Raw genomic sequence first — 9,428 nt, 5'->3', positions numbered from 1 at the left:
CAACCAGAGAGATTCCTCTTGTAAGTGGAGCAGGAAGCTTTATTTTCCCCTCTCCTTTTTCCTCTGGAAAATTAAGACTTGAAGGTTTTGTTTTCATTGGGTTTTTTTCGTTTCATTTTGTTTTGTTTTGTTTTAATTTTATTCCAAATTCCTCCATAGATAAGTGGGAACATCCCATTTGAAGACATCCTGTTATCCAGGGAGTCTTTTCCCAGCAATAACCTCCTCCCCAGCATCCCAGCACATCCTGGCCCCTTCCCCTTCAGCTCTTAGGGGAGGAGAGGAAAATTCCCATTTCCCTGAGCCCGTTGCATATCCCGTGGCTGTAAACCCCACAAATCTTCCAGATCCTGGGAGAGGGGAACCAGATGTGTTGGGAAGAGGATGAGCAGGGGCTGCTGCATCAGGGACAGGGACAGGGGACAGGCTGGGCTCTTCCCTCCCGTTTTGGGAGCTCCACTTTCTGTCCTGGTGGGGAAATTGTATCCTACACTCTGTGGTGGGCAGGAGCTGAAGCCCCTCGGGTGTGTCCCAGCCCCAGGTCCCTCAGCCCAGTGAGTTCTGGGCAGCAGAGATTTTCCAACAAGAGATTTTTCCCTTTTCCCGACCTTTGTCTCATTTCTGCCTCTTTCTGTTCTTGCACTAATGTCCCCAAATCCCCTCCCCGTTCTGGCCCCCAGATCCATTTCCCCCCAGTTTGGTCCCCAAGCTCCCCATTCCCCCCCAATAAGCCTCCTCCTCCCGTCTTGCCCCCCAAAACCCGCCCCCATTTCCCCCCTGTTGTTCCCCCCAGTTCCCGGTCACTCAGTTCCAGATGTGTCCCCCAAAACCCGCCCCATTCCCCCCTCGGTTCCCGGTCACTCTGTGCCAGATGTGCCCCCCAAAACCCGCCCCATTCCCCCTCGGTTCCCGGTCACTCTGTGCCAGATGTGCCCCCCAAAACCCGCCCCATTCCCCCCTCGGTTCCCGGTCACTCGGTGCCACGTCAGGCCCTCGTGCTCCCGGCGGTGATTGTCCCCTGGAGCCCCGGGGTGACTCAGCCCCTGTCCCCACAGCGGTCCGGGCCGCAGGGGGGGTGACCCTGCTCTCGGGGACCCCCGTGGGGAGGGGGCGGCAGGGACACATCTCCGCCGTGCGGCTGCTGATCCCCCCCGTCCCCTCCCGGTCCCATGGCTGGAGGGTGACAATGACAGTGCTGCTGCTGATGATGTTGATGTCCCCAGCGTGGCATGTCTGGGACAGGGCGCTGGTGCCACCGCCCGGAGCCGCGTGACGAGGTGACAAGGTGACAGTCACTGCAGAAAGCCCCGTCCGGCCCCGCTGCCCCCGCCTGGGACCCCCAAACCGGGCACGGGGCACAGCCCCGGCTGGGGGACACTGGGGACAGAGCTGTGGGGTCCCGTCCTCCGTTCCTGCTGTCCCACCATGTCCCCGAGCTCCTGAAGACAGTGGGTGCTCAGCCCCATCCGATTCCACGGGGGGGGACTTGGGGACAAGAGGGGTGCCCCCAGGGCAGCAGGATGTCCCCAAGGTGGGGTGCCAGGACAGGAGGGTGTCCCCAGGGCAGGATGCCGGGCTGGGAGGACGTCCCGGGGACGGGAGAAGGTCCCGGGGACGGGAGAAGGTCCCGGGGACGGGGAAGGTCCCGGGGACGGGAGAAGGTCCCGGGGAAAGAAGAAGGTCCCGGGGACGGGGAAGGTCCCGGGGATGGGAGAAGGTCCCGGGGAAAGAAGAAGGTCCCGGGGACGGGAGAAGGTCCCGGGGACGGGAGAAGGTCCCGGGGACGGGGAAGGTCCGGGGACGGGAGAAGGTCCCGGGGACCGGAGAATGTCCCGGGCCGGACCCGGCCCTGGCCCCGCGCCGCCGCTGACTCAGCCCGTCCCGCCGCACCACGTGCAGCCGGGGCAGCCCCTGCGTCCCCCTCCCCGTCCCCTCCTTCCCTCCAGCCCATCCAAACCCGATGCCTGCCAAAATTTTCCGGCTGCCTCCGAACTTCCTCAATCCGGCAGCATAAAAGCGCAGCGGCCGCGGCTCCCGCAGGCCCCGTCCCGGCGCTGCCACCGACGGCTCCGTGCTGGGTAAGGACACCCGGGGGGCGGCGGGTGGCTTTTCCCCGGGGAAATGCGTCCCGTGAGGATGGGAGGGAATCGGGTCCCATGTGGGAGGCACAAAAAGGGAAACTGAGGCACTTCACGTCGAGCAGGACCCCCGGCCCGGGGCAGCGTCCCGGTTCGTGCTTCCTCACGGGGGGCTGGGGCTGGGGGAGGCCAGGGAGGGGCAGGATGGCCGGGACGAGCTCCCCCTGCATCCTCCGCATCCCAAAACTGCCCCCGGCTCCGGGCTGCCGGAGCGGCGCCGCTGCGGTAACGGGAACCAGCTGTGCCGGCTCATGTGATGCCGGCGCCCGGCCAGCGCCCCCGCGGGGGTGGCTCGGCCCCAAATCGGGCGAGGAAGGGGTCCCTGCCCCAAACCAGGGTGCGCAGGGGGTCCCGGCCCCAAACCAGGGTGTGCAGGGGGTCCCGGCCCCAAATCGAGGTGTGCAGGGGGTCCCAGACCCAAAATATGGGGTGCAAGGGGTCCCAGACCCAAACCAGGGTGCGCAGGGGGTCCCAGACCCAAACCAGATTGTGCAGGGGGTCCCAGCCCCAAACCAGTGGGTGCATGGGGTCCCAGCCCCAAATCGGGGTGTGCAGGGGGTCCCAGCCCCAAATCAGGGTGTGCAGGGGGTTCCAGACCCAAACCAGGGGGTGCAGCGAGTCCCAGACCCAAATCAGGGTGTGCAGGGGGTCCCAGCCCCAAACCAGGGTGTGCAGGGGGTCCCAGCCCTAAAACAGGGTGTGCAGGGGGTCCTAGTCCCACAGGAGGGTGGGCACAGGGTCCTGCCCGCAGCCCGGGCCCCAGGCTCAGTCTCTGCCCCTCCCCAGTGCTCAGCTGGTCCCCAGGATGTGGTGGCCCGTGCTGCTGGCCCTGCTGGCCCTGCTGGCCCCCGCGGCGCTGGCCCAGCTGCGCCCCGAGCCGGAGCTGGACGCGCAGTGGGAGCTGTGGAAGAAAACGCACCGCAAGCAGTACAACGGGCAGGTACCGCGCGTGGGGAGGGTCTGGTGCTCGGGACCCCCGGTGACTCCCCAGGGTGGGGTGCTGGGCCACAAGGGGGTCCCGAGGGCGGGGGGCACAGCAGGAGCTGCCCCACAGCGTCTCGCCCCACGCTGCAGGCGGACGAGGTGACGCGGAGGCTGATCTGGGAGAAGAACCTCAAATACATCAACACCCACAACCTGGAGCACGCCCTGGGCGTCCACACCTTCGAGCTGGCCATGAACCACCTGGGTGACATGGTGGGTGTCCCTGCGAGGGGAGGGAGTGGGGCTGAGCAGCCGTGGGTGCTCCCACCCACCGGGGCTCCTTCCCCAGACCAGCGAGGAGGTGCTGAGGACAATGACCGGGCTGAAGGTGCCCCGCGGCCACCAGCGCCGCAACGAGACGCTCTTTGTCCCCGACTGGACCGAGAGAGCCCCGGCTGCCCTGGACTGGCGCAAGAAGGGCTACGTCACCCCTGTCAAGAACCAGGTGAGAGCGGCGTGCCTGCAGCAGGGTGTCACCCCGCTGTCGCCCTGGCGTCACCCGTTGTGTCCCCACAGGGCCAGTGCGGCTCATGCTGGGCTTTCAGCTCGGTGGGTGCCCTGGAGGGGCAGCTGAAGAGGAAAACAGGGAAACTGCTGTCCCTCAGCCCCCAAAACCTGGTGGACTGTGTGGCCAACAACGACGGCTGCGGGGGCGGGTACATGACCAACGCCTTCGAGTACGTCCGGCAGAACCGCGGCATCGACTCCGAGGACTCCTACCCCTACATCGGCCAGGTGCGGGGGGAACAGCCCCAAATCCCCCTCCATCCCCCCAGCCCCAAATCCCCCTCCACCCCCCCAGCCCCAAATCCCCCTCCATCCCCCCCAGCCCCAAATCCCCCTCCATCCCCCCAGCCCCAAATCCCCCCTCCATCCTCCCCAGCCCCAAATCCCCCTCCACCCCCCCAGCCCCAAATCCCCCTCCATCCCCCCAGCCCCACCTGACCTGCGCCTTGCCGGCCCCACGCAGGACGAGAGCTGCATGTACAGCCCCACGGGGAAGGCGGCCAAGTGCCGCGGCTACCGCGAGATCCCCGAGGGCAATGAGAAGGCGCTGAAGAGGGCGGTGGCCCGGGTGGGACCCATCTCCGTGGGCATCGACGCCAGCCTGCCCTCCTTCCAGTTCTACAGCCGGGGTGAGGGGCTGGGGGAGGCCGGGGGTCCTGGGGTGCTCTGGGACCCGGGGTACGCCGGGTGACAGCGCTGTGTCCCCAAGGTGTGTACTACGACGAGAGCTGCAACGCTCAGAACATCAACCACGCCGTGCTGGCCGTGGGCTACGGGGCCCAGAAGGGCACCAAGCACTGGATCATCAAGAACAGGTAGGGTGGGATGGGCACGGCTCGGGAATTGCAGCTGGCCGCGGCTCTTCCACAGGCTCAGGCTCTGTTTTTCCACCCTCCAGCTGGGGCGAGGAATGGGGCAACAAGGGCTACGTCCTCCTAGCCCGGAACATGAACAACGCCTGTGGTGTGGCCAACCTGGCCAGCTTCCCCAAGATGTGACCAGCCCTCCCAGCCCTTCCCTCCCCACTGCCCTGCCCTCCAGCCCAGCCTCTTCCCTCCCAGCCTCAAAGATGACGGTGCTCCCAGGGGGAATTCATTGTTCCCGTGAGAAATTCCCCCTGGGAAGGGGAGACACCCCTCTTCCACCTGCAGGGAATGGGGGATGAGCCCCCCTCAACTCTGTTTTCCTCACTTTGCCATGCTGGCTTCTGCCTTCCCACGGATCCGTGAAGGCCAATCCGCCCAGACGTGCTTCAGGAAACAGGTTCCACTCCAGCCTCTGCCTCAGGAACGCTGGGGTGGAGGTGGAATAGTCCCAGTGGACAACACAGGTCCCTCTCTCCCCACCCTCCATCCCAGTGCTGGGAATGATATGACTTTATTTTTCAACTAAAATTGGGAATTAGGCTTGGACTGGTTTGCTTCGTGCTGGGAAAGGGCCACAGAGATGGGAAAAATTCTCCCTTTTCCCAAAGGGGCAACGAGCCCCGTGTGAGGCAGAACAGGGAGAGAAGAAGCTGATGGGGAATTGGATGGATGGAGTATTTGGGGAGGGGGTGGTTCTAGGAAGAACAGATGGATGGATGGATCCACAGGATGCCCCCAGCCCCATCAGTCACCCAGTCACTCCCCAGGGACTGTCAGCTGTGGCTGGGGGACACCTTGGGGGACAGAGGGATTTGGGGACCTCCTGGGATCGATGGCCATGTAGGGGACACAAGTGACAGCGACACGGGGGGGCCACAAGAATGCAGGGACGAGCTGCACAGAGACCCCTGGGGGGCACGAGGCCGTGTGCGCTCCGCGTGGGCGAGCGTGGTGACCACAGCACACCCCAAAACCAAACACGGGTATCACAGCAGGCCTGACACACCCCAGGAGTGCAAACACCCCAACACCCACCCACACCCCGGCACACCCCGGAACGGGGCCCCGTGGGGGACCCTGAGGGGCCCCTGGGACAATGGAGACAGCGAGGCACGAGGAAACTCCCAAACCAAAGCACGGGGACACTCGGAGGTGACACCGCAGCTCCTTTATTGCTCCCTCGTGCTGGGGGGGGCTCACTCCTCCTGGCCAGGGGCCGGGGGGGCCACGGCCGCCCCCAGGGTCACCTGGCTCAGGTAGGTGCTGTCGAAGCAGCGGCGCCGCTCGGGCTCCTCCAGCGAGCAGCAGCCCTGGGGGTCGCGCCAGGCGTCCTCGGGGGTGGCGCAGAGCGTGGCGATGCCCTGGGACAGCTGTGGGCAGCGGGCACGGGGTCAGGGCGGCTCCGGGGGTCCCCCCGACCGCAGCCCCTGCCCGCCGGGCACCCCTCACCTGCTCCTGGGCACAGGCGCCGCGCTCCGGGGCGGGCAGCGGGCAGCACGCGGCCGTCATTGCCCCCAGCAGCTCCGGCACCGGCCGCCTGCGGACACGGACACGGACACGGGTGGGCGGGGGCACCGCCAAGGGGTTTAGGGTGTGGGGAGCGGGCTGAGTGAACTGCTGCACCCCCTCCCAAAAAGGGTTCTGAGCAATGGAGAGTCCCGTGCCTGGGATGGGATGAGGAGTCCTGCGAAGCTGGGACGCCAGCAGGAGGGACTGCGGGACCCCCGCGGGTGCTGGGGGGTCACCCACGCACGCACCTCTGTGTGAAGAGCCGCGTGGGGCCGCAGAGCGAGCGCAGCAGGGCAGCGCCGGGCCGGGCCAGGCTCACGTTGTGCAGCTCCCGGTCGTACTCGGGGTGGGGGGCGGCGGCGGCGAAGCAGCGGCCGCGGTCCCGGGCACCCCGCCGCTGGCAGCACCGGTGCTGCCCCGTCTTCACCGAGGACTCCTCCCGGCAGAACCGATTGAGCCCCTTCAGCCACTGCGGGGGAGAAACTGGGGTCAGGGCTCAACACCTGAGCACCCGGCTCATCCCCGAGCACCCGGCTCATCCCCGGGACGCCTCCGCCCCCTCCCCGGATGCCGGGGTCCCTCCCTGACACGTTTGTCACCTTCCCGGATACCTGGGAGCCTTCCCGAACTCTGAGTGAGCGGGTCACGCTCCGGGCACATGGGTCATTCCCGGGACACCTGCGGCCCCTCCCCGGATGCCCGGGGCGCTCCCAAACACGCGGATTCCCCTCCCCGGATACCGGAGTGCCAGCCCAAACACCTCGGGCCCTTTCCCGAACCCTTCGGGCCCTTTCCCGAACACCTGGGTCCTTTTCACGGATACCTGACCCCCCCCCAGCCCTTCGATACCCGAGACCCTCCCAAAAGCGGCGGTCCCCCGAGTCCTTGTGACCTTGTCCCCGCCGTGTCCCCCCGCCCCGGGTGCCACTCACGGCGCTGTGGGCGCAGCTCAGGCTCTCGTTGCGGCAGCAGCGGCCGAACTCCCGCTCCAGGCGGACGCGCAGCCGGACGCGGGGCCCGGAGCGAGCGCCGGGACCGGGGGGTCCGGGCCGCAGCGCCCGCAGCCCGCAGATGTTGCCCAGGTTGGCGGCCGTGGGCTCGCCGGGGGGAAAGGGGGGCTCGGTGACCAGGTCCCAGGCGACGTCGGGGTGCCGGGCGGGTGAGGAGTCCCAGGCGGGTGCGGGGTCCCAGGTGGGGGCCGGGGTCTCCTCGGAGAAGCAGCGGCGCCGAGCGGCCCCGTGCCGGCGGCAGCAGTGGAACTGCCGCGTCTTCACCCCGAACTCATCCGTGCAGAACCCGTCCAGCACGTCCGTCCACTGCGGGGCCCCCTCGGTGTCACCCCGTGTCCTCCTGCCCACTGTGTCCCCACGTTACACCCGCCCCGGTGTTTTCGCGTCTTCCCTTCCTTGCAGTGTCCCCGTGTCCCTCACAGCGTCTCCCTGCTGTCCCCACATACCCCCGACCGCGCTGTCCCAGCTCCCCGCGCTGTTCCCCCGAATGTCCCCGTTCCCCCGTGTCCCTTCCCCGTTCCCCCCGTTCCCCCCGCTCCCGGCACTGTCCCCGCTCTCCTTCGTGTCCCCCGGTGTCCCCGTTCCCCCGGTGTCCCCCGTTCCCCCGTGTCCCTTCCCCGTTCCCGGCGCTGTCCCCTTTCCCCCGGTGTCCCCGTTCTCCCCATTCCCTCCGCTCCCCGCTCTGTCCCCGCTCCCCCAGTGTCCCCGTTCCCCGCTCCCGGCGCTATCCCCGCTTCCCCGGTGTCCCCGCTCCCCCGCTCTCCCGGTTCTCCCGGTGTCCCCGCGTCCCCTCCCGGTCCCCGGTGCTCACGGCGCGGCGGGCGCAGGGCAGCGGGCTGTGGTGCCGGCAGCAGTCGTTCATGCGCGGCCGGAGCGCGGCCAGCGCGGCCGCCTGCCGGCGCAGGTGGGCGAAGGCGTTCGGGGGCAGCAGCAGCGGCGGCGGCAGCGTGGGGGGGTCGCGGCAGTGCCGGGAGACGGCGGCGGCCACGGGCCAGGCGGGGGGGAACCCGTGCAGGGCGGTGCCCCAGGCCGGGGGGCTGCGCGGCGGGGCCACGGCCCCCCCCACCAGGATGTCGGGGGGCACCTCGAGCTCCTGCTCCTGCTGCAGCACTGGAAAGGGGAGGCGGTGGGCGCACGGCCCGGGGTGTCCTCCCCGCGCTTGTCCCTGCGTGCCCCGCTGTCCCCTTTGTGCCCGACTGTCCCCGCGTCACTCCCACCCGTGTCCCCACCATGCAAGTCCCCCTTCTCCTGCAGCACCGTGTCCCCACGTCCCTCCATCCCCAACCCTGACCCCCCGTGTCCCCTCCATCCATGTCCCCACCCAGGAGCATCCCCTGTCCCCAGTCCTGGTGTCCCCCTTTGTCCCCCCACCCCTGGCTGTCCCCGGCTGTCCCCTCACCTTGTTCCACGTTGGGAGGCGGCCGCAGGTCCAGGCTCTCCTGCATCACCTGCTGCAGCTGCCCTGAGGCCACCGCTGTCACCGATGGGGGGCACAGGGGGTCAGCAGGGTCACCCCTCCATCCCCCACCCTCCCAGACCTGTGGGCTCGGAGCCCCGTAACGGGGAGGGGGCCCAGGTATTTGGGGAGGGGGCCCAGAGGTTGCGGAGGGTGCTCGTGAAGGGGATGCAGGTGTTCGGAACAGGGAACTCGAGGCATTTGGGAGGGATCCAGGTGTGTGGGCAGCGGCCCCGACATCCGGGGTGGGGAGCCCTGACTCGCAGGTGGGGCGCCAGGTGTCCGTGGCGGTTTCCCAAATTCCTGGGCAGGAGCCCAGGGGTCCCAGGTGCGACCCAGGAGTTCTGGTCAGTTCTGGAGCAGATCCAGGTGTCCGGGAGAGGGAGCCGAGAGCTCGGGAAGGGGCCCCAAGCCTCGGAGGGGGATCTCAGGTGTTTAGGAAAGGGATCCAGGTATCCGGGGAAGGGACCCGGGAGCTCGGGAAGGGGTCCCGGTGTTCGGGGGGGCTCAGCCGTGCAGGGGGGCCCGGGCGGGGCCGCGGGGACTCACCGGCGGCGCTGAGGAGGAGGAAGAGGCCGAAGGCCGCCATGGCGTCGGGAGCTGTAGGGTCAGCGCCGGCTCCGCCGCCTTATGAAGGGCCGGGTCGGGCGTGGGGCCACATCCCGCGGGGCTGAGTCACGGCCTGACGTCGCGGCCGAGCCGGGAGGGGACCCCGGGGGGCTGCGCTGGGTCCTGCGCCCCCAAACAGGAGCGGGGCCACAACCCCGGCGCGGACAGGCTGCGGACACTGTGACCGCCCTGTCCCCGCCCTGGTGGTCCCGCATCCCCCTCTGGTCGCCCCAGCCGCGCTCGCCCCCCCCCCGCCACCCTCCCCAGACCCCTGCGTCAGCGCAGGGGGAAGCGGTCAGACCGCATTTTTGTGGGTTTTGCCCCGTTTTGGGGCCCCCGCCCGCTGAGT

General features: G+C 68.3%; 2 protein-coding genes across 2 annotated transcripts; one reads left to right on the top strand and one right to left on the bottom strand.

Annotated features, from left to right (window-relative positions):
* The first annotated feature begins 1,818 nt into the window (after nucleotides 1-1,818).
* On the top strand, nucleotides 1,819-5,041 carry CTSK (cathepsin K). The gene is made up of 8 exons (XM_056510987.1): nucleotides 1,819-2,078; nucleotides 2,925-3,078; nucleotides 3,213-3,335; nucleotides 3,412-3,567; nucleotides 3,639-3,857; nucleotides 4,093-4,258; nucleotides 4,339-4,444; nucleotides 4,528-5,041. Exons 1-8 carry the CDS (start codon nucleotides 1,828-1,830, stop codon nucleotides 4,625-4,627), a joined length of 1,275 nt encoding a protein of 424 aa, XP_056366962.1. The 5' UTR covers nucleotides 1,819-1,827; the 3' UTR covers nucleotides 4,628-5,041.
* Nucleotides 5,042-5,648: 607 nt separating this feature from the next.
* Nucleotides 5,649-9,258, bottom strand: ECM1 (extracellular matrix protein 1). Its single transcript, XM_056510986.1, has 7 exons — nucleotides 9,020-9,258; nucleotides 8,414-8,488; nucleotides 7,826-8,124; nucleotides 6,937-7,320; nucleotides 6,253-6,473; nucleotides 5,945-6,032; nucleotides 5,649-5,865 (listed from the first exon to the last, which is right to left on the bottom strand). The coding sequence occupies exons 1-7, from the start codon at nucleotides 9,057-9,059 to the stop codon at nucleotides 5,692-5,694; spliced, it is 1,281 nt and encodes a 426-aa protein (XP_056366961.1). The 5' UTR covers nucleotides 9,060-9,258; the 3' UTR covers nucleotides 5,649-5,691.
* Between the last annotated feature and the right edge of the window lie 170 nt (nucleotides 9,259-9,428).

Source organism: Oenanthe melanoleuca, chromosome 25, assembly GCF_029582105.1.
Source record: "Oenanthe melanoleuca isolate GR-GAL-2019-014 chromosome 25, OMel1.0, whole genome shotgun sequence".
Taxonomy (NCBI): domain Eukaryota; kingdom Metazoa; phylum Chordata; class Aves; order Passeriformes; family Muscicapidae; genus Oenanthe; species Oenanthe melanoleuca.
The sequence above is the reverse complement of the archived record's forward strand: the minus strand, read 5'-3'. Positions and strand labels throughout refer to the sequence as shown.

Coding starts and splice junctions, on each gene's coding strand:
- CTSK (XM_056510987.1), top strand. CDS start 1,828: ATGTCCCGGGCCGGACCCGGCCCTGGCCCCGCGCCGCCGCTGACTCAG. Junction 3,568..3,638: donor TCACCCCTGTCAAGAACCAG/GTGAGAGCGGCG, acceptor GTGTCCCCACAG/GGCCAGTGCGGCTCATGCTG. Junction 4,259..4,338: donor CTTCCAGTTCTACAGCCGGG/GTGAGGGGCTGG, acceptor TGTGTCCCCAAG/GTGTGTACTACGACGAGAGC.
- ECM1 (XM_056510986.1), bottom strand. CDS start 9,059: ATGGCGGCCTTCGGCCTCTTCCTCCTCCTCAGCGCCGCCG. Junction 8,489..9,019: donor CCTCCTCCTCAGCGCCGCCG/GTGAGTCCCCGC, acceptor CATCGGTGACAG/CGGTGGCCTCAGGGCAGCTG. Junction 5,866..5,944: donor GCGCCTGTGCCCAGGAGCAG/GTGAGGGGTGCC, acceptor CGCTGCCCACAG/CTGTCCCAGGGCATCGCCAC.